Genomic DNA, 25,000 nt, shown 5'->3' with positions numbered 1-25,000 from the left:
TAGGAAGTTCTCGTTTAGTTTATCTACCTTCCCTAGTTTAATTAGGAAGTTCTCGTTTAGTTTATCTACCTCCCTATTGCAATTAGGAAGTTCTCGTTTAGTTTATCTACCTTCCCTAGTGAAATTAGGAAGTTCTCGTTTAGTTTATCTACCTTCCCTAGTGAAATTAGGAAGTTCTCCTTTAGTTTATCTACCTTCCCTAGTGAAATTAGGAAGTTCTCCTTTAGTTTATCTACCTTCCCTAGAGCAATTAGGAAGTTCTCCTTTAGTTTATCTACCTTCCCTAGAGCAATTAGGAAGTTCTCCTTTAGTTTATCTACCTTCCCTAGACCAATTAGGAAGTTCTCCTTTAGTTTATCAACCTTCCCTAGACCAATGAGGAAGTTCTCCTTTAGTTTATCTACCTTCCCTAGACCAATTAGGAAGTTCTCCTTTAGTTTATCTACCTTCCCTAGACCAATTAGGAAGTTCTCCTTTAGTTTATCTACCTTCCTTAGAGCAATTAGGAAGTTCTCCTTTAGTTTATCTACCTTCTCTAGTGCAATTAGGAAGTTCTGCTTTAGTTTATCTACCTTCCCTAGTGCAATTAGGAAGTTCTCCTTTAGTTTATCTACCTTCCCTAGTGCAATTAGGAAGTTCTCCCTTAGTTTATCTACCTTTCCTAGTGCAATTAGGAAGTTCTCCTTAAGCAGTGTTCAATTCACACTTGCCTCACAATGTTAACCCTGCAGCCAGGTACGTCATATCTCAAATATTGTGGCGTCAGTGCACCTTACGCAATGCGCTTTAGGAATTGCTCTAAGGATTTCTTAAGGGATTCCCGCCCTTAGAGATTGCTCGAAGGTGTTTGGTATGTCATTTCAGTTCCTAACTGCACGAACGTTTTAGTTCCCTGCTGTAACCGTTATAACGTTTTAGTTCCCTGCTGTAACAGTTATAACGTTTTAGTTCCCTACTGTAACCGTTAAAACGTTTTAGTTCCATACTGTAACCGTTAAAACGTTTTAGTTCCCTGCTGTAACTGTTAAAACATTTTAGTTCCCTGCTGTAACTGTTAAAACGTTTTAGTTCCCCACTGTAACAGTTATGACGTTTTAGTTCCTTGCTCTAACAGTTAAAACTCTTTACTTCCCCACTATAACCGTTAAAAATCTTTAGGTCCCTGCTGTAACTGTTAAAACTTTTTAGTTCCCTACTGTAACTGTTAAAACGTTTTAGTTCCCTGCTGTAACTGTTAAAATGTTTTAGTTCCCTGCTGTAACCGCTAAAACGTTTTAGTTCCCTACTGTAACCATTAAAACGTTATAGTTCCCTGCTGTAACCGTTAAAATTTTTTAGTTCCCTGCTGTAACCATTTAAATGTCTTATTTCCCTGCTGTAACCGTTAAAATGTTTTAGTTGCCTGCTGTACCCGTTAAAATGTTTGTTACCTTCTGTAACCATTAAAATGTTTTAATTTCCTGCTGTAACCGTTAAAACGTTTAGTTCCCTGTTGTAACCGCTAAAACATTTTATTTCCCTGTTGTAACCGCTAAAACATTTTATTTCCCTGTTGTAAGCACTAAAACATTTTAGTTCCCTGTTGTAACCGCTAAAACGTTTTAGTTCCCTGTTGTAACCGCTAAAACGTTTTAGTTCCCTGTTGTAACCGCTAAAACGTTTTAGTTCCTTGTTGTAATCGCTAAAACGTTTTAGTTCCTTGTTGTAATCGTTAAAACGTCATACATCCCTGCTGTAATCGTTAAAACGTCATAGTTCCCTGCTGTAACCATTAAAATGTTTGTTCCCTGCTGTAACCATTAAAATTTTTTAATTTCCTGCTGTAACTGTTAAAATGTTTTAGTTCCCTGTTGTAACCGCTAAAAGTTTTAGTTCCCTGTTGTAACCGCTAAAAGTTTTAGTTCCCTGTTGTAACCGCTAAAACGTTTTAGTTCCATGTTGTAACCACTAAAACGTTTTAGTTCCCTGCTGTAATCGTTAAAACGTCATAGTTCCCTGCTTTTATCGTTAAAACGTCATAGTTCCCTGCTTTTATCGTTAAAACGTCATAGTTCCCTGCTGTTATCGTTAAAACGTCATAGTTCCCTGCTGTTATCGTTAAAACGTCATAGTTCCCTGCTGTTATCGTTAAAACGTCATAGTTCCCTGCTGTTATCGTTAAAATGTTTGTTCTCTGCTGTAACCGTTAAAATGTTTGTTCTCACTGTAACCGTTAAAATGTTTGTTCCCTGCTGTAACCGTTAAAATGTTTGTTCCCTGCTGTAACCGTTAAAATGTTTGTTCCCTGTTGTAACCATTAAAATGTTTGTTCCCTGCTGTAACCATTAAAATGTTTGTTCCCTGCTGTAACCATTAAAATGTTTGTTCCCTGCTGTAGCCATTAAAATGTTTTTGTTCCCTGCTGTAACCATTAAAATGTTTTTGTTCCCTGCTGTAACCGCTAAAAAATTTTAGTTCCCTGTTGTAACCGCTAAAACGTTTGTTCCCTGCTGTAACCGCTAAAACGTTTGTTCCCTGCTGTAACCGCTAAAACGTTTGTTCCCTGCTGTAACCGCTAAAACGTTTTAGTTCCCTGCTGTAACCGCTAAAACGTTTTAGTTCCCTGCTGTAATCGTTAAAACGTCATAGTTCCCTGCTTTTATCGTTAAAACGTCATAGTTCCCTGCTTTTATCGTTAAAACGTCATAGTTCCCTGCTGTTATCGTTAAAACGTCATAGTTCCCTGCTGTTATCGTTAAAACGTCATAGTTCCCTGCTGTTATCGTTAAAACGTCATAGTTCCCTGCTGTTATCGTTAAAACGTCATAGTTCCCTGCTGTTATCGTTAAAACGTCATAGTTCCCTGCTGTCACCGTTAAAATGTTTGTTCTCTGCTGTAACCGTTAAAATGTTTGTTCTCACTGTAACCGTTAAAATGTTTGTTCCCTGTTGTAACCATTGAAATGTTTGTTCCCTGCTGTAACCATTAAAATGTTTGTTCCCTGCTGTAACCATTAAAATGTTTGTTCCCTGCTGTAACCATTAAAATGTTTGTTCCCTGCTGTAGCCATTAAAATGTTTTTGTTCCCTGCTGTAACCATTAAAATGTTTTTTGTTCCCTGCTGTAACCGCTAAAACATTTTAGTTCCCTGTTGTAACCGCTAAAACGTTTGTTCCCTACTGTAACCGCTAAAACGTTTGTTCCCTGCTGTAACCGCTAAAACGTTTGTTCCCTGCTGTAACCGCTAAAACGTTTTAGTTCCCTGCTGTAATCGTTAAAACGTCATAGTTCCCTGCTTTTATCATTAAAACGTCATAGTTCCCTGCTTTTATCGTTAAAACGTCATAGTTCCCTGCTGTTATCGTTAAAACGTCATAGTTCCCTGCTGTTATCGTTAAAACGTCATAGTTCCCTGCTGTTATCGTTAAAACGTCATAGTTCCCTGCTGTTATCGTTAAAACGTCATAGTTCCCTGCTGTTATCGTTAAAACGTCATAGTTCCCTGCTGTTATCGTTAAAACGTCATAGTTCCCTGCTGTCACCGTTAAAATGTTTGTTCTCTGCTGTAACCGTTAAAATGTTTGTTCTCACTGTAACCGTTAAAATTTTTGTTCCCTGCTGTAACCGTTAAAATGTTTGTTCCCTGTTGTAACCATTAAAATGTTTGTTCCCTGCTGTAACCATTAAAATGTTTGTTCCCTGCTGTAACCATTAAAATGTTTGTTCCCTGCTGTAGCCATTAAAATGTTTTTGTTCCCTGCTGTAACCATTAAAATGTTTTTGTTCCCTGCTGTAACCGCTAAAACATTTTAGTTCCCTGTTGTAACCGCTAAAACGTTTGTTCCCTGCTGTAACCGCTAAAACGTTTGTTCCCTGCTGTAACCGCTAAAACGTTTGTTCCCTGCTGTAACCGCTAAAACGTTTGTTCCCTGCTGTAACCGCTAAAACGTTTTAGTTCCCTGCTGTAACCGCTAAAACGTTTTAGTTCCCTGCCGTAACCGCTAAAACGTTTTAGTTCCATGCTGTAACCATTAAAACGTGTTAGTTCCCTGCTGTAACCATTAAAACTTTTTAGTTCCTTGCTGTAACCATCAAAAAGTTTTAGTTTCCTGCAGTAACCATTAAAACTATTTAGTTTCCTGCTGTAACCGTTAAAATGTTTTCCAGCTGTACCTGTTAGGATGTTTGTTCTCCGCTCTACCTGTTGAAACGTTTTACTTACCCGTTGAAACATTTTGGTTCCCCACTGTACCAGTTAGTGTTTGTTCCCTGCTGTACCCGTTAAAATGGTTTTGTTCCACGTACTCGTTAAAATGTTTTTGTTCCACGCTGTACCTGTTAAAATGTTTTTGTTCCCCGCTGTACCTGTTAAAATGTTTTTGTTCCCCGCTGTACCCGAAGCTTTTTAGTTCCCTGCTGTAAAAGTTAAAGCCTTTTAGTTCCCTGCTGTAAAAGTTAGTCTTTTAGTTCCCCACTGTAAAAGTTAAAGCCTTTTAGTTCCCCTCTGTAAAAGTTAAAGCCTTTTAGTTACCTAAAGCCTTTTAGCACCATGCTGTAACCGTTAAAATGTTTTACAGCTGTACTCGTTAGAATGTTTTAGTTCCCTGCTGTACCCGTTGAAACGTTTCTGTTCAGTGTACCCGTTGAAACGTTTCTGTTCAGTGTACCCGTTGAAACGTTTCTGTTCAGTGTACCCGTTGAAACGTTTCTGTTCAGTGTACCCGTTGAAACGTTTCTGTTCAGTGTACCCGTTGAAACGTTTCTGTTCAGTGTACCCGTTGAAACGTTTCTGTTCAGTGTACCCGTTGAAACGTTATAGTTCCCCGCTGTACCCGTTGAAACGTTATAGTTCCCCGCCGTACCCGTTGAAACGTTATAGTTCCCCGCCGTACCCGTTGAAACGTTTTAGTTCCCCGCCGTACCCGTTGAAACTTTTCGTTCCTCGCCGTACCCGTTGAAATGTTTTCGTTCCCCGCCGTACCCGTTGAAACGTTTTCGTTCCCCGCCGTTCCCGTTGAAATGTTTTCGTTCCCCGCCGTACCCGTTGAAACGTTTTCGTTCCCCGCCGTACCCATTGAAACGTTTTCGTTCCCCGCCGTACCCATTGAAACGTTCTGGTTCCCCGCCGTACCCGTTGAAACGTTCTGGTTCCCCGCCGTACCCGTTGAAACGTTCTGGTTCCCCGCCGTACCCGTTGAAACGTTTTAGTCCCCCGCCGTACCCGCTGAAACGTTTTAGTCCCACGCCGTACCCGCTGAAACTTTCTGATTCCCCGCTGTACCCGCTGAAACGTTCTGGTTTCCTGCTGTACCCGCTGAAACGTTCTGGTTCCCCGCTGTACCCGCTGAAACGTTCTGGTTCCCCGCTGTACCCGTTGAAACGTTCCGGTTCCCCGCTGTACCCGTTGAAACGTTCCGGTTCCCCGCTGTACCCGTTGAAACGTTCCGGTTCCCCGCTGTACCCGTTGAAACGTTCCGGTTCCCCGCTGTACCCGTTGAAACGTTCCGGTTCCCCGCTGTACCCGTTGAAACGTTCCGGTTCCCCGCTGTACCCGTTGAAACGTTCCGGTTCCCCGCTGTACCCGTTGAAACGTTCCGGTTCCCCGCTGTACCCGTTGAAACGTTCCGGTTCCCCGCTGTACCCGTTGAAACGTTCCGGTTCCCCGCTGTACCCGTTGAAACGTTCCGGTTCCCCGCTGTACCCGTTGAAACGTTCCGGTGCCCCGCTGTACCCGTTGAAACGTTCCGGTGCCCCGCTGTACCCGTTGAAACGTTCCGGTTCCCCGCTGTACCCGTTGAAACGTTCCGGTTCCCCGCTGTACCCGTTGAAACGTTCCGGTTCCCCGCTGTACCCGTTGAAACGTTCCGGTTCCCCGCTGTACCCGTTGAAACATTTTAGTTCCTCGCTGTATTAGTTGAAACGTTCTGGTCCCCTGGTGTCCCCGTGAAGACGGTCTTGTCCCTTGGTTTTCCCTGTTGCCATTTCCTTTTTCCCCCCTGCTAACAGATTTTCCTTAAATCTTATAGTTAGCACTTGAAGGAGTTTTAAGATGGTATAGTGCTCGGACTTCTGATCCAAATATTTATAATATCCAAGGCAATGTGACAAAGTTTTCTTGTGGTAATTAGTGACGTCTGTTTTATTTGAAGTTTAAAATCAGATAGCTTAAGTACTTCATATTTTATTTTTAGAATTCCATGAAGTAATTTGTTTTGGATCTTGTTTCCCTTTGCACTGTTGTTATAGAATACCTAGCAGTGATAAATAATTTTTGGATGCGCAGCTTATTAAAGACAATGTCAATTTAGGATTGTGTAACTGTAATGTCGGTTCTTTTACTATATAGGTTTTGTTGTGAAGTGCTGCTGACCAAGAAGTTTTAATGTTGTATAATTTCAATGTCAAACTGTTTCGGCTGCTAGGGCAAAAATAATTTTAATGTATATCTAGAGCTTTCCTCTGACTGGAAAATAACTTGTACTAATAATTTCATAAATGTGCTTTAATTAATTTACCAGTTTGCTACAGGCAAATCTAAAGTTTTGTCTGTACGATCTCTTGACATTAGAGATTTACTTCGTTGAAGTGCTAATTGGACAGTTGAGTTTTATTTCAGTAATAATGATTTATACATATTGCAGGTGATTGGAGGTGGAGCTGCCGTTTGAAATATCATTTGACAGTCTACGATGTTTGGACTTTGGATGAAGATATGAACTTTGCATACACAATGGACTGATTTAGGTAAATATAGATTTGGGAGTGCATACTTGAGACTGCCTTGGTGGAAATACAGTATATTATTCCTCAATTTTATCATAATGTTAAATATACCAATTAGGTGTAGGGTGTCTTTTCTTGGAACTTGGAACTATTATTGAAAGAGATTGAAAGTAAGAATTTTGGCCATAATTTCTAAAGCACGAAGGTAATCAGATGTTTACCCAAGCTAATATCTGAAATAAATTTACTTAATCTCCATAGATGGTTATCATTGTGCACATATATATCATTGTGCACATGTCATTGTGCACATGCACATACATCATTGTGCACATGCACATACATCATTGTGCACATATATCTTTGCTATCTGTGTACTTATAACTAAGCAATCTTAATGGTCAGTTAACTTGTGGCAATTGATATTACTATGTAGGCCTACAGATTAAGTGTTTTTTAAAACTATCTTGATTAAAGTATTATTGTATGTTTTCAGAATTTTAGAAGCTGATAATAGACGCTGTTGACATCATCAGAAGTATGAACTGGCTCTTAGTAGTTTTTCAAAAGTTTTCCAAGAACTCCCTTTTAAAGGTAATGGAAACTCAGGAAGGATCTCTGGTTATTCTAGTAAACTTCTAAATTACTATTAATGTTTAACTTTTAACCCGAATGTTATGTGCATTCATTAGAACTAGAACGTTGCTAAATTTTCTTATAGCAACTCTACTTTAATCCAAGTTGTTGTTGTTACTACTTGCCAAGCTACAATCCTAGTTGGAAAAGCAGTATGCTATAATAATGGCCAGGGGCTCCAACAGGGAAAACAGTGCCTCGATATCGCAATTATTGTCAAGTCCATTAACTTAAACAGTGTTTTTCCTTCTTGTGGTTAATCTTACCAAGAAAGGTTACGCAGAGTACAGTGATAAGGTGTTCGCCTAGCATTCACATGGTGGCAGATTGATCCCAGGCCAGGACTGAGTTTAGGCTGTTTACTGGAGAGGCCACTGCTGCGCTTGGTCACCACAGTAGGGGTTTCGGCTTGCCCAGCTGACGTTCTGGTGAACATCTATTCTGATAAAATTGGAACTGAAACCAGACATTTTTAAAAAGTAAAATTGAGGTCTATTGATGGACAATTCTTAAATAATGAAACCCAGAGCAGTAGCTTATCGCTTGTGATGATAGCATCTGGTCTGAGTCTGCTCCCAACTTGGAAAAAGGCAGTAGCTGGTCACTAAATAAAGCTGATACCAACGTAAGCTAATATATATAATACAGTTAATAACTGCATACAGTTGAATTTTATATTCATCTGTATATTTAGATGATTTAAAATTATCAAAATTTATCAATTTTAAAGTCGTGAACATTTATAAAATTCATATGTGAAGAAAATTGCAAAAAAATTTACTATTTATCAAAAAGTTAAGATAAGATACCTGTGGTATGCTAAAAACTAATATTCACAAATAGAAGACAATTATAGAATGGTTGATCATAGAATTTTTAACACGTTTTAAAGGTAACTAACTAAGAATTAAATAGGTTAATGGTAAGCCCCATTACTTCAATTAACATAAAACCAGGTAGCCTCAGAAAGTTCATAGGCAGTGATATGATAAAGCTTTTAAGGGAATCTTGTTAATAACTTTCAGCATAGAATTTATTAACTGTCGGAATAGAATTTATTGTTAATAACTTTCAGCTTAGAATTTATTAACTTTCAGCATAGAATTTATCAACTTTCAGCATAGATTTCACCAAATTTCAGAGTAGAATTTACCAAATTTCAGAGTAGAATTTACCAAATTTCAGAGTAGAATTTACCAAATTTCAGAGTAGAATTTACCAAATTTCAGAGTAGAATTTACCAAATTTCAGAGTAGAATTTACCAAATTTCAGAGTAGAATTTACCAAATTTCAGAGTAGAATTTACCAAATTTCAGAGTAGAATTTACCAAATTTCAGTAGAATTTGCCAAATTTCAGTAGAATTTGCCAACTTTCAGCGTAGAATTTGCCAACTTTCAGCGTAGAATTTGCCAACTTTCAGCGTAGAATTTACCAACTTTCAGTGTAGAATTTATTGTTAATAACTTTCTGCATAGAATTTATTGTTAATAAGTTTCTGCATATAATTTATTGTTAATAACTTTCGGCATATAATTTATTAATAACTTTCAGCATAGAATTTATTGTTAATAACTTTCACTATAGAATTTATTGCTAATAACTTTCAGCATAGAATTTATTGTTAATCCCTTTCAGCATAGAAATGTTAGTAATAACGTCTTAAGATAGTGGGTTTTTACTGGTAACTAGATTGTGCAAGTAATAGATTAGATACAATAGTGAGCTTTATGTAGTCCCACCTGAAGTGAGAAAAAGAGAATCTATACGTGTACTATTCTAGGCCTTTCCGAGTGGGGATAAATCAACGTGATGAAAGGGTTCGTGTGATGCCATGATCAGCAAAGCTATACTAGTCAGGGCAACCTATACTAGTTTGGTTTGCTATGGGCGATGCTATGGGAGATCGGACTTGAAGTCTCCCACCATCACCAATTCGCACTGGTGATAAAAACGGGTCAAACCCAAGACATACGGACATGTCTGAGGCCTTTATCTCGCTGTGGACTAGAAACGGCTTAAGGTGTTATAATGCAGCTTTTGGATATACAGATACATAATTCAGTGTAGGAATATCTGCTTTAGTTAATATAATAGGTTTCATGATTGTCGTGGCATGAACTCTCGGAGAGAAGGAATGGTGTGTAATAAATGACAAGCATTGATTAGTTACAAAACTAGGAATACGTAGCACATTCCATGTAAAACAAACATGCCTCCTTAATTACATATGATCATCTCCTCCCACGCCTATTGACGCAAAGGTCTTTAGTTAGATATCATCAGTCGTCTCTCTCTTGAGCTTTGAAATCAATACTTCTCCATTCATCATCTACTTCACGTTTCATAGTCGTCAGCCATGTAGGCCCGGGTATTCCAGCTTTTTCTAGCACCTTGTGGAGCCCAGTTGAAAGTTTGGTGTATCAATATCTCTGGGGGAGTACGAAGAGCTTACTCAAACCTTCTCCATCTACCCCTCCCCCCGCCCCATGATCTAATCCGTATATGGTAATCGATTAATGTCTTAGTTTAATTTCTATTTCTGTCTTACCATTTCAATCCCTAAATTCTTCTGAGGGCTTTGTTTTGAAATCTACAAAATTTGTTGGATATTGTTTCATTATTATAAAATTTGTGCTGAATTTTAGAATTATAGAATGCTTTTCTCCATTGCAGACCACTACTGGCTGAAATGCTAGACCATTATATTTTCTGGTTAGATTATTTTTATACATGAGGGTCTCTTGATTAAGGGATATCTAATCCTGACAGTGTTTTGATAACTAGTTTAGTAGACATTCATAGGATCAGTAATTTTTATTTTGTTGAAATATTTGGCTATGCAGTATATTATGTATAGCTTCATTTAAATGTCTTGCATATTACCTATTTTGAATAATACTCTCATACTGGTATATAGTGAAGCATTGGTTATAAAGCCTTTTTTACTGTGGGGTGAGGGAGGGGTTTGTTAGTGCTGTCAAAACCTTAGGTACACTGTAGGCATTATTACTCGCTTTAGATCTTTTCATATCTTTCTTCATCTTTCTCCTTAGCCTCTATTTTTAGAGATTTTGCTGTGCTAGCTCGTAACTTGATAGTACAACTGCCCAGCGCTCCCATCACAAATTAAACAAACCAAATTGGAACAATTGGCCGTATTTTATGTCATTATAGGTAGTCAGTGATTTGAAAAAGTAGGTATTACTAACGATGTGCCATACCAGCAGTAATTCAGATTTGGGTATCTTCATCTTTAGAGAAAGCTTAAATGATTTCTAACTACCCTGGAAAAGATTTACGGAGCAGTGTTTGAGCATTTTATAAACATAACCTAAACATTATCTAAATTGTATTTATTCTTTCAGGATATGAGTCCTTGCATGACCTGAGGACTTGAAGAAATATCTAAATTTAGGATATAAGTTCTTGCATAACCTGAGGGACTTTACGAAATATCTAAATTGTATTTATTTTTTCAGGATATAAGTAATTTCATGACCTGAGGACTCGAAGAAATATCAAAATTTAGGATATAAGTTCTTGCATGACCTGAGGACTTGAAGAAATATCTAAAATTAGGATATAAGTTCTTGCATGACTTGAAGAAATATCTAAAATTAGGATATAAGTTCTTGCATGACTTGAAGAAATATCTAAAATTAGGATAAAAGTTCTTGCATGACCTGAGGAATCGAAGATATATCTAAATTGTATTTATTTAACTGATATAACTTTTAGCATGATCTGAGGACTAAGAAATATTTAAATTGTATTTATTCTTCCAGGATTTAAGTTCTTGCACGACCTGAGGACTCTTTAGAAGAAAGTGTATTTATAAAACTTGCAACGAGGATGCCACAAGTAGAATTACTTGACGTAGAGGTACGTGAGAAATTTAACTAAGCAATTTATCTATTGCTCCACATTTATGTATCAAGATTATATAAAAAGCATTTGAACAAACACGTGATTGTGTATAAGATCAATCTGTAATATTCAGAACTTTTTAGCCAGTATTAATGAGTATTGAGTTAAATGGGATAATTTTGTTTTAATGAGACACCCTTTAATTTACAAAGATGTGCTTCAATGTAGATTTTATTTATATTCCCTGTTTTTGAAGGAAAGAATAAGTTTCTTAAGAAGACGATTCTTCTTAAAATCTGTTTTCAAAATAACAATAATTTAGTATATCTCCATGTACTTTAATGTTGATTTTAGTTTATTAGTTTTTAAAATAATTCCCATTTTTGAAATGAAGAAAACTTTAGAATTAAAGTGCTTCTATAGAAATCTGAATTAAATTTCTAAAGTACTGTAGATTTTAATTCATTTTTTAAAAAAAATTTAAATTAATTTTAAAATATATTAGGTAATTCTTCGCTTACGTGTATTAATTTAGATCTGAATTATCTATGAACCCTTCTTTTCAGTTAAACATGTGGAATGGTTGAAAAATGACAAACTCATGATTATTTGCCGTAATATTTGGTAGGGTGAAAGCTTTCTCCAGTATTCAAGGATATCCATCACAGAAAACCAATTGTTCGATGTAGGTAGCCAATGGAGGGGCATTTTAGCTAAACAAAAGCCACAGGTTATCTCAAAGTTGTTGAGGCGGATCTTCAATGTCACCAGCACGCGAGAATATTCATCACCGAGAAGAGGTTTGAGGGTGTTGAAGAATTAATACCTCAAAGTCTAGAGTAATTTCAATCTTTTCTTCAACACCAGTATTGACCATATTCACAGCCTCGAAAAGTCTTGCGCGCTGAGAAGTGTCGTTTGTAAGTATGCTTCATTATGAAACAAAACTAGAAGAAAACTGAGGTGAAATTCGTGAATGAGGTGAAATTCGTGAATGAGTATTGAACTAAGAGGAAAATTACTAATACACTAATATTCGTGAATGAGTATTGAACTAAGAGGAAAATTACTAATACACTAATATAATGTGTACGGTGTCAATTTACACTTTGTCCCGGTAAAAACATTTGTATATATGCATTAATGGTTTATTTAATAATGTGTACAGTGTCAATTTACACTTCTTGTCCCGGTAAAAACATTTGTATATATGCATCAATGGTTTATTTAATAAAATTCATAAATTATTTGTGAAAAATTTATTTATTCCCTAACTGGTATATATTGCTATTGCTGCTTCATCTCTTGTTGCTGTTACATATTGCTATTGTTGCTTCTTTCTCATAATATATACTCTGAGCTTGTTGCTCAATCTAGAACCTCTACTTCCTGCTTATTCTGTCTGCTTTCCCCTTCTGTTTGCTCTACTTCCTCTGACCCTTCGCACTATATAGCACAGATTCGTGATAAATACTAGCTTCGTGATGAAATACCACCATATGGCCGTTTGTTTGGGGCTAGATTTTCCTCGGGATCTTGCATGGCTAATTTCTTGCCTGTCTGTGGGAGTTTAACACATTCCCTGGCTTCTGCTACCACTCACCTCAGGGAAATGTGAAATTGCAGTCATGTAACTGGACTCTACCTTGTTGCCATGTAGCTGACAAACCTTGTAGTTACCACGCCACGGGAACTTTCCGCCCTTGTATTTGCCACACTACTGTAACTTCCCGAAGCACCTGCAGTAGAATAATTAAACAACTTAGGTTTACATTATAAATATCAAACATCAAGAATAAAAATATCAAACATCAAGAATCATTGTGTTTAGTCCTTTTACCTGTTAGTGTAGTATTATATCAAACATCAAGAATCATTGTGTTTACAGGCCTTTTACCTGTTAATGTAGTATTCTATCAAATAAAGATATATTGCTTTAAAGCCAAACTCTTAAAACCAAACTCAAACCAAAATATTTAACACAGTTTAATTAGATCTATTTTTTTCTAGCATGGGATATTGTATAAAATACTATTCCAAGTAACTTTGAAATTATTTTCTAGAACTGAACAGTAAAGTTTAAAGTTTAATTAGTTCATTTTAAAGTCTAATTATCTGTTACTTTTATATGACAAGGGGGAGGGATACAGCTATTATCCAAGTAACTTGGGAATAAAAAAAGAAACTGGTAGAAAATAAAGAAATGAACATACTGGTTCAGTAAAAAAAGTGAACGATAAACATGGGAAAGAAAAATTGAACATACTTGATCAGTAAAAAAAAGGAACAATAAACATGGGAAAGAAAAATTGAACAATAAACTTCGTTAACTAAAATAAATGAACATTAAGCTTGAGAAAGTAAAGTGAACAATATATCACACAGTGAATAAATTAGGGAAACTAAAGTGAACGATAAATGGGGAAACCAAAAGAGTAAGCAATAAACTAGTAAAGTGAACAATAAATTGGGGAACCAAAAGAGTAAGCAATAAACTAGGGAAAGTGAAGTGTACAACAAGGAAACCAAAAAGGTGAACAAACTAGGTTAGTAAAAAAAAAAGGAGCAATAAAGTAATCAAAAGAACCCAAAAAGTTATTAGGAAACTAAAAACGTGATTAGGAAACCAAAAAGGGAACAAATTAGGAAACCAAAACAGTGGCCAATAAATTAGGAAACCAAAAACTGACAATAATTTAAACCCCAAAAAATAATTTAGGGAACCCTAAAAAGTAAACAATAATTTAGGAAACCAAAAAGTGAACGAAAAAATTAAACTGAAGTGAACAATAAAATAGGAAACTAAAAATGAAGTGAACATTAAACTTGGGTAACAACTAAAAAAAAAGGAACATTAAGCGTGAGAACGTAAAGTGAACAATGAATCACAAAAAGTGAATAAACTAGGGAAAGTAAAGTGAACAACTAGGAAACCAAAAAGCTGAAACAAACTAGGTTAATAAAAAAATGAAAAGTAATCAAAAGAAAGAAAGAAAAAAAGCTATTAGGAAACTAAAAATGTGATTAGGAAATTAAAAAAATTGATTAGGAAACCAAAAAGGGAACAACAAATTAGGAAACCAAAACAATGGACAATAAATTAGGGGACCAAAAACTAACAATTTAAACCAAAAAAAAAAATAAATAAATAAATTAAGGGAACCCAAAAACGTAAAAATTAATTTAGGGAACCAAAAAGTGAATTAAAAAGAAACTGAAGTGAACAATAAAATAAGAAACTAAAAATGAAGTGAACAATAAACAGAACGAAGTAAAATAAAAGTGAACAGTTCATTCAATTTACCTCGTAAGACCCTCATTTGATCCATTCACGACGATAGTTGCCAGAAATCAAGTATGCAAAGGACACTCATCTGAACGTTCATGAAGCTGGTTAACAGCCATGGCAGCCATTAAGTCTGAAAAAATATATTCAGTGGAAGTAAAATTGTAAATTACAATATTCACATTTTAAATAGAAATGTCCTTGAAATAAATCCAAATTGTTTAATAATTACTTCATGCCAATTAAAACTGGGATACTTATGATAGTACCATATACCCAAGGGACTTAAAGCTTTAGTTAACATAGAATAAGCTTAAGTTGACATTGAACCTTAATGGACCAAGGGTTGGTGCATAAGGTAAGTTGATACTATAAGGTACAGATTCTGGCCCTAAGCTTAACATCCAACATTAAAGGGTATGGCATAAGGTAGGTTGATATGGCCGGAATCTGTACCTTATAAGCTTAAGTAACCATCCAACCTTAAAGGTTATGTGCATAAGGTAGGTTTATATGGCCAGAATCTGTTACCTTATAATAAGCTTAAGCAAGCCATCAAAAGCTTTATAGTATGCCACCAAGAACTTTACAGTATATCTTGAAGAACTTTACAGTATATCTTTAAGAACTTTACAGTACACCATGAAGAACTTTTCAGTACACCAACAAGAACTTAAACAGTATGCCACCAAGAACTTTACAGTAAGCCACAAAGAACTTTACAGTAAGCCACAAAGAACTTTACAGTAAGCCACAAAGAACTTTACAGTAAGCCACAAAGAACTTTACAGTAAGCCACAAAGAACTTTACAGTAAGCCACAAAGAACTTTACAGTAAGCCACATAGAACTTTACAGTATGCCACAAAGAACTTTACAGTAAGCCACAAAGAACTTTACAGTAAGCCACAAAGAACTTTACAGTAAGCCACAAAGAACTTTACAGTATGCCACAAAGAACTTTACAGTATGCCACAAAGAACTTTACAGTAAGCCACAAAGAACTTTACAGTAAGCCACAAAGAACTTTACAGTAAGCCACAAAGAACTTTACAGTATGCCACAAAGAACTTTACAGTATACCACAAAGAACTTTACAGTAAGCCACAAAGAACTTTACAGCAAGCCACAAAGAACAATTATCAGTATCTAGCAAGATCATACGTTTGGATTTTACTTATTTAAAGACCATAAAGAAAAAAAATTACAGTTTCAAACTTCCGCCACTTTATTCTTGAAACTAATTAATTTCCTCTGAACCATGAGTGAAATGTTTGTTCCTTTTAGTCTTCTAAAAAACAATTATCAAGTAACCAGTTTAGAAATAAAGATGCTACAGTAACCTCTTTATTAACTTTCTTGAAGCAGTTAATTATAAGGTAATCAGTTTAGAGATAAAGATGCTACAGTAACCTATCAACTTTCTAGACTCAGTTAATTATAAAGTAACCAGTTCAGAAATAAAGATGCTACAGTACCCTCTTAACTTTCTAGAAGCAGTTAAATTATCAAGTAATCAGTTTAGAAATAAAGATTCTACAGTAACCTCTGTAACATTCTAGAAGTAGTTAATTATAAAGTAACCAGTTTAGAAATAAATATGCTACAGTAATATCTCTATTAACTTTCTAGCAGCAGTTAAATTATCAAGTAATCAGTTTAGATATTAAGATGCTACAGTAACCTCTAACATTCTAGAAGCAGTTAATTATAAAGTAACCAGTTTAGAAAAAAAGATGCTACAGTAACCTCTGTATTAACTTTCTAGAAGCAGTTAAATTATCAAGTAACTAGTTTAGAAATAAAGATGCTACAGTAACCTAACTTTCTAGAAGCAGTTAATTATAAAGTAATCAGTTTGGAAATAAAGTTGCTACAGTAACCTCTGTATCAACTATCTAGAAGCAGTTAAATATAAAGTAACAAGTTTGTAAATAAAAATGCTACAGTAACCTCTGTATTAATTTTATAGAAGCAGTTAATTATAAAGTAACCAGTTTAGAAATAAAGATGCTACAGTAACCTCTGTAACTTTCTAGAAGCAGTTAATTATAAAGTAACCAGTTTAGAAATTAAGATGCTACAGTAACCTCTAACTTTCTGGAAGCAGTTAATTATAAAGTATCAGTTTAGAAAAAGGTGCTACAGTAACCTCTGTATTAACTTTTGAGAAACAGCTAATCACAAACAAGCAGCTTAGAAATCAAGATGCTACAGTAACCTCTGTATTAATGCTACCTATACTGATTATCCCCTTCACCAATCCGGCACCAATCTACTTTAAAATGCTATAGGTCAAAATATCTATTTTTCATGACTTTGTTCTTTAATTTTTTCTTTTTAGTTCTTCAACAGGTTAGCCCTATGAATCTACATGAATCTACATAAAATTCTCTGAAGTGTTAAAGGTACTTTTAGAATGCCCAAGAATAGTTACAAATTCTAAACCTTGTGAGAAAATACAGGATTTGCATATTCATGCAAACAGTTGCATAGGAATTTAAGTTACCGAGATTATAAAACTGCTTATCTTTCATGCTGTAAGAGTAAAAGCTAAAAAAAATAACAGTTTAGTTTACCGACTCAAAATAGTTTTGAATACAATGGTCTTACTTCACAAAATCAAAGCCTCCATATTTCAAAGCTTCCGTATTTTGATTTTCATAAGAAAATTCTACTTCAGAAATCCTTGGTCTTGAGGGGGCCTTGGACATCACTTCGTCAGGTCAAAAGAGGTCTTAGGCATACGTAGAAACCACTGAATCACGTTCTGAAAAAATATACATTGGTTAATTGGATCAAAATTTTCATAAAGTATCAACTAAATGAGCTATATGTTTTGAAAACCATTATATTTAAGTTTAAATTAAGCAGCTCTTCTAGAAGGACGACTCCTAAATCAAACTATTGTTCTTTAGTCTTGGGTAGTTCCATAGCCTTTATACATTTGTCTTCCACTGTCTTGAGTTAGGAGTTCTCTTGTTTGAGGATACACTAGAGCATACCATTCTATCTTATTTTTCTTATTCTTGTTTTGTGATGATTTTATAGTTTATAAAGGAGATACTTAATGTTACTCTTAATTTTTATTTTTCCTTGTTTCTTTTCCTCAATAGGCTATTTTCACTGTTGGAGCCCCTGGGCTTATAGCATGCTGCTTTTTCAGCTAGGGTTATAGCCTAGCTAGTAACAACTATTACAATAATAACAATAATATTTTAGCTATACCTAATTTATTTGATATTGAGGTTAGACTGCAAGACTAAAGACAAGCTGAAACAGATGTTAAGCAAAAGACTAGCAAACAAATTACTATGGATACTAGCGATAAGACTACAAAAAAAAAAATTGGAAAATATGTTAATCAGAAGAATAAAAAGATGTCCAAACTTATGGTTGTTTACGTTAATTGGAGATTTTGCTTGACCTTTAACCTTGACTTTACAAAATTATGTCAGTTTTATTTTTTAACATATCAGTTATTCCCTGCAAGTTTCATTACTCAACGATCAAAATTATGGCCAGGAAGCGATTCACAAAAACACAAACGGGCGAAAACAACCTCCTTCCAACTATGTGGTACTTAAACTAAAGCCCTGTCCATACGATCGAGCATGCCCGATGGGCAAACAGTGATACCAGGTCACAATAGTTGGTGAAAATGAGAGTCGATGACGTCAGAAGTGGGAAAACTAAAGGCAGGAATCTGGCAACACTGATGCCAGATCCCTGTCAAGTAGTTTTCCCGCTTCTGGCGTCATTATACCCTCATTCTTACAAACTATTGTGGTCTGGTATCACTGTTTGCCTGTCGGGCATGCTCGATCGTGTGGACAGGGCTTAACCCTATAACTCTCTGTCTTACTGTTTTTAACGATACAGAATTTTGTGAAAATGAATGCGATGGAATGAGTAACAGTAAATATAGGAAGCTTCTAATATAAATTTTTCGTTGGTCACTAAATTTACCATCAAACTCCACAATATATTCACAAAATAATGTCTTTTATACGTTAAAAACTTATTATTCTTACCATTGCGTATATAATGTATTGTATTGCCAAGTTAGTTTTTTGCCTTTATTTAGACCAAACGTGAATAATTATTGTAAATATGAGTTGTATGTTGTGGTCAATAAAGTATCTATCAATTTGCAGCTAGGATCAAAGATAGAAAAATACAATTTTGACCAAAATGCTTTCGATTCAATTCATTTTAAATTGTTGGATTGTAAACCGCTGGTGAAAAATGGGGTTACTCTAGGAAAGCCTTGGTAAAATATGTTTTAAGTTTTAAGAAAACTATGTACACCAAATATCATTGGGAAATGAAATAAAAATGGTCGACAAGAAAAACCCGCTTCAGATATGTCGATTAAGTCATGCTCGATAAAAACACCCGCTTAAGATATGCTAATTAAGTCATGCTCGATAAAAACACCCGCTTAAGATATGCTAATTAAGTCATGCTCGACAAAAACACCCACTTCAGATATGCCAATTAAGTCAAACACAATCTTCCACTGTACTTATATTGAACAAAGCTTAGGCAAGTTCTAATTAGCTTTAGAATTTCAATAAAGCTTGCTAAGGGCATCTTAAGATAATTTTTATACTTAAACATGCAAATCCGAAATATCTACATTAGTCTTAAGGATATCAAACTTGCCAATACTAATTGTTAAAGGTATCAAATTCATGAAATTAGTTAACCGTAAAGGACAATAAATGGGAACTATCATTTTAGCCTCGGCTTAAGGCTATCAAACTTATACCACTTGGTAAGGTTATCTTACATTCATAAAATTAATTACATTGAATTACATTAGGTGGGAACTCATTTAAGCCTCGGCTTAAGGCTATCAAACTTATACCACTTGGTAAGGTTATCTTACATTCATAAAATTAATTACATTGAATTACATTAGGTGGGAACTCATTTAAGCCTCGGCTTAAGGCTATCAAACTTATACCACTTGATAAGGTTATCTTACATTCATAAAATTAATCATATATAAATGACATTAAATGGGAACTATCATTTTAGCCTCAGATTAAGGCTATCAAACTTAATAACACTTGCTAAGGTACCTTAAATTCATAGAATTAGTTAACCATAAATGGGAACTATCATTTTAGCCTCTGCTTAAGGCTATCAAGTTTATAACACTAGGTAAGGGTATCTTATATTCAAAATTGATTATATATGACATTAAATGGGAACTATCATTTTAGCCTTAGCTTAAGGCTATCAAACATAACAATTGCTGAAGGTATCAATTTCATAAACCTAGTTACCATAAATGAACAAATAGGAACTGTCATTTTAGCCCCAACTTAAGGCTATCAAACATATTAATACCACTTGATAAGGGTAACTTGAATTCATGAAATTAGTTAACCATAAATGACATTAAATGCGAACTATCCTTTTAGCCTCAGCTTAAGTCTATCAAACATTAATACTACTTGTTAATGGGATCTTAAATTCATAGAATTAATTATCCATACATTGCAGTGAATTGGAACTATCATTTTAGCCTCAGCTTAAGGCTAACAACTACCAGACCACTAGCTAAGGGTTATCTGGTGATAACATTTCTTATTCAATGTGACAGAAAATGGGAGCATTCATATTAGCCCTAAAAGATTATGAAACAAAAACCTACAATAACGAAACCCTTCTTTCCCTTCCTTAATTTTCATGGTTTCAAGGTAATTCTAAGGTAGTTTTGGTTTTTGTAGATTAAAATTCAAGGAAATTGGAGTACAGAACAGTTAAGTAAACAGAATTACAAAACATTCCGATTGCTAAGATAGATTAAGTCCCGCGTTCTTACTTTATTGTATACACTAAAATATTCTTAATTTCTCTTATCTGTTTGAGGAGCAAGAGCAGCGCTTGCATATACACCAATCAAAATGCAAAACTAATGTCAATATAGATATAAAATTATGAAAAAAGTTGATTCTCCCTTTTCAAGTCACTAGCTATTGCAATAACTTTAAACTGTTTAATTTCTTTATTGTACAGTATTTAGCCACTACGTTTTCGACACTTCAAATAAGCTACTCAAAGTTACTAACTTAGGAGAAATAATTTTTTGACAAACTTCAAATAAGCTATTCGAAGTTGCTAGCTTTAGAGAAAAATTTATATTTACCTATATGGTTATAAAACAGTTTCTTAATACTATTGCCAGTACACATTTTTCAACGAGATGCCAATAATAGGACATGGGTTAAATAAGCAAAATCTAGTAAAAGCTGAACTTACTTTGAATACAAACCCTATTCAAAATGCTCTATGCCTAATTAATGTATTGAAAATGTCGCAAGAACGTCAAAATTTCAAACTACACTAATCAATTCCCAATTACCTATGTTAAATCTAGAAAACTTGGGAGCTAACGCTATCTCGAATTATTAACCAATTTCACCGTCAAATTTAGATTTTAATTTAGTAAATGTTAAAACCACATACCTTCTATTGGAGTATTTGATATGAAGAGAAAAATCCCTTTGTTGTAAAAGTAACAACATACCTCAAAGCGAACCCCTTAATTAACCGTGTTTCCAAATATTTTTCACTGTTCATATACTCAACAAATTCCACAATTCCAAAACCTAATAAGAAATAAAAAGCTTTGAAAGATGGTAAAACACTTCCAACCAGCAGATAAAAGTTCACAATACTTCAACACTATAAAAAATAACTGTAACCTGTCCTCAACAATCAAAATCCACAAATATGTAACATAAGTTTTTAGCCCAGACGTTAGAAAAAACAAGGACTCTACTAATTGGAAGTGACACTCACAAAATGCGCCATCTATCGTAGATGAAACATACCTTCATATCCATTTTCCTTGATTTCCTAAAGTGGAGGGGATACTAATGATTTGGTGATTTGGCGCCTTACTAGAAAGTTCTCCTGGTACGGGAGCCCTCATGGAAGGTTTTTCTGGCACTGGAGCCCTCCTGGAAAGTTAACCTGGCACTGGAGCCCTCCTGGAAAGTTCTCCTGGTACTGGTGCCTTCCTGGAAAGTTCTCCTGACACTTGAGTTCTCCTGAAAAGTTTTCCTGGCACTGGCGCCCTCCTGGAAAGTTTCATAAGCATTGAAGCCCACTTGGAAAGTTTAACTGGCACTGGCCCTTTCCTGGAAAGTTTTCCTGTCACTGGCGTCCTCTTGGAAAGTTCTCCCAGCACTGGAGCCCTCCTGGAAGGTTTTCCTGCCACTGGAGCCCTCCTGGAAAGTTTTCCTGGCACTGAGACCCTCCTGGAAAGTTTTCCTGGCACTGGCACCCTCATGGATTGTTTTCTAAGCATTGGAGTCTTCTTGGAAAGTTCTCCTGGCACTGGTGCCTTCCTGAAAAGTTCTCCTGGCACTGGTGCCTTCGTGAAAAGTTCTCCTTACACTGGAACCCTCCTGGAAATGTTCCTGCCACTGGCGCCTTCCTGTAAAGTTTTCCTGGCACTGGAGACCTCCTGGAAAGTTCTCCTGGCACTGGAATCCTCCTGGAAGGTTCTCCCGGCACTGGCGCTTACATTACTGATTTAATTTCAATTGAGAAGTAACGGGAAAACCAGTTCATTTTAGACAGTGTGATTCTATAAGCAACATTTAAACATATGACAATACCAACACTGATTTTTTTTTCTGGTACCAGTCAATGGAATATCGACATCAGAATTATTTTTATTTTTTGCAATACAAATACCATGGTGTGAGTGTTTTTTCTTTGTATATATATATATATATATATATATATATATATATATATATATATACATATATATGTATACACACAAAACACACACACACACACACACACACACATATATATATATATATATATATATATATATATATATATATATATATGTGTGTGTGTGTGTGTGTGTGTGTCTTGTCGGTATATATATATATATATATATATATATATATATATATATATATATATATATATATATATATATATATATATATATATATATATATAAATATATATATCTCACAGGGATCTTATTATTTGATATCATCGATCAAAATACTTTATTCTTAACCACAATTATGTGGAAAATTCTAATGATAAATTTCGCCTATTAAATAACAGACATTCATATCAAATGAGTAGTCTTGTCATTTAATTTCAAATTCTATATAGTAAATTTCATATTGTGAAAGCTGTCGGCTAAATTTGAAATTATTAATATATGACCATACTTCAATCTATTTATGGATGATTCCCTTCAGTACAAAGCCTGAGCTTACAGGTACCATATATATAATATATATATATATATATATATATATATATATATATATATATATATATATATATATATATATATATATATATATATATATATATATATACACACACACGCACACACACATATATATATATATATATATATATATACAGTATATTTTTATATATATATATATATATATATATATATATATATATATATATATATATATATGTATATATATATATATACGTATCAAATCCAACAGCCAATGGAATTTAATTAACATAGGTAAGACCATCTAGCTTAGGGGTGAAATTACGTCACACATCTACCATAAATCCAATATGATATAGAAGATTATTCTAGTGTAACCCAAGTGAATTGTCAACATTACATACAGAACTGTAAACATCCATCTAAATGCGTATTGACGTTATTCAAGTTTACTCAGCAATGTCAGCGAGTTTCATCACGAAATAATGATGGAGTTGGGAAACCGGAGCTTGAGGTTATGGATTCCAACAATGGCTTCGCGTGAGCCAATAAACGATCTTTCGGAGCTGAAGGATTGAAGCCATAAGGATTCTTGAAAGTAATCGCTCCCACGATTAACTAATAGTTCGATATTCTCTCTCTCTCTCTCTCTCTCTCTCTCTCTCTCTCTCTCTCTCTCTCTCTCTCTCTCTCTCTCTCTTCAAAGAAATAATAATAATAATAATAATAATAATAATAATAATAATAATAATAATAATAATAATAATAATAATAATAATAATAATGATAATAATAATAATAATAAAATGGTAGTTCTGTAATTCTCAGACGAGGGGAAACGCAGTTTAATGAGGAACTGTAGTGCAAGCACAAATTGAAACATCATCTTCATCCAATCACCTTTATTTCAACGTTTCGGACAATTTGTCCATCATCAGGTTCTGTAAAGTTAAAAACATACATTGATGCAAATAATAAAAAACATTGGTAAAATACATGAGAAAAATAAGATAATTTAAAATTATAAATAGTACTTAAAACACTTTTCTGCTGAAAGCAGAGTTATCTAGGTTTAGTTTTGGTTGAATTTTTTCTATGTAAAATGTTTCTAATAATCTCAGCTCGGTCTCAAATCGAGCTTTACATATAATGTAGTCTACCAGAACCTTTGAACATAGAGGCATTAGTTCAAGGACCCTTCTACCGCTGGGTAAGCCTTCTCATTCCTCTATAAGAGATCATTGCCACGGAGTGTGTAACACCAATTTTAATCATCTTGATTTTAGCATTATATGTAAAGCTCGATTTGAGACCGAGCTGAGATTATTAGAAACATTTTACATAGAAAAAATTCAACCAAAACTAAACCTAGATAACTCTGCTTTCAGCAGAAAAGTGTTTTAAGTACTATTTATAATTTTAAATTATCTTATTTTTCTCATGTATTTTACCAATGTTTTTTATTATTTGTATCAATGTATGTTTTTAACTTTACAGAACCTGATGATGGACAAATTGTCCGAAACGTTGAAATAAAGGTGATTGGATGAAGATGATGTTTCAATTTGTGCTTGCACTACAGTTCCTCATTAAACTGCGTTTCCCCTCGTCGAATAATAATAATAATAATAGTGTTTACATGAACATTTGATAAACAGAGACAGCGGATACTGAGCGAGGGAGAAAAGAATGCCACCTTCCCGGGAGGTCAGTTTTGATTACAAATGAATTTTCATTTGGTTCTTTCAGGAAAAGCTTTAATAAATCTGTTCTTTTCAGCCCAAAGACAGAGTGCTGAGAAAACTGCTTTGATCTTCAATGCAAACAACTTTCCAAGCCGTACTTTTGCTTTCACAAGAATTGTTTTTTCGCTTTTCAGCCTAAAGACAATTGTTGACAAAACTGCTTTGTTCTTTAAAACAATCGACTTTCTAAGGATTAATTTTGCTTTCATAAGTATTATTTAATTTTTCACTTTTCATTCTCCTATAAAGGAAACTATTAAATGAGAATTAATCTATTTCATTTTCTTAATCTTGAAACAAACAGAAAATATCAAAATATGTTATCAAAGACACATTTAATATTGAATGATTTAATATTAATTTACAGGATTAACTAAAGAAAATAGGATATCTTATATGAAAATGCATCCTTAAACGAAATACAAATCCTCAATCTGTAACAAAATATTTCACTTTATATCTCCTGAAGTCATAAGTTAATATATTAAACAATAGAAGCATCAACTA

General features: G+C 34.5%; 1 protein-coding gene and 1 long non-coding RNA gene across 2 annotated transcripts in view; both read left to right on the top strand.

The window, feature by feature from the left end:
- Positions 1–7,350, top strand: part of LOC137642311 (uncharacterized) — an 8,574-nt gene extending 1,224 nt beyond the window's left edge. The window contains exons 2-3 of the long non-coding RNA XR_011044753.1: positions 6,622–6,724; positions 7,200–7,350. This is a non-coding gene — a long non-coding RNA (uncharacterized lncRNA). The remainder of the gene's footprint in view (positions 1–6,621; positions 6,725–7,199) is intronic.
- A 7,787-nt stretch (positions 7,351–15,137) lies between these two features.
- LOC137643381 (uncharacterized) lies at positions 15,138–22,056 on the top strand. The gene is made up of 2 exons (XM_068376211.1): positions 15,138–15,241; positions 21,573–22,056. Exons 1-2 carry the CDS (start codon positions 15,138–15,140, stop codon positions 22,054–22,056), a joined length of 588 nt encoding a protein of 195 aa, XP_068232312.1.
- Positions 22,057–25,000: the final 2,944 nt, after the last annotated feature.

The sequence above is a fragment of the Palaemon carinicauda genome, chromosome 6, assembly GCF_036898095.1.
Source record: "Palaemon carinicauda isolate YSFRI2023 chromosome 6, ASM3689809v2, whole genome shotgun sequence".
NCBI classification, from domain to species: Eukaryota; Metazoa; Arthropoda; class Malacostraca; order Decapoda; family Palaemonidae; genus Palaemon; species Palaemon carinicauda.
Note: the sequence above shows the minus strand (reverse complement) of the source record. Positions and strands in the feature narration are given on the sequence as shown.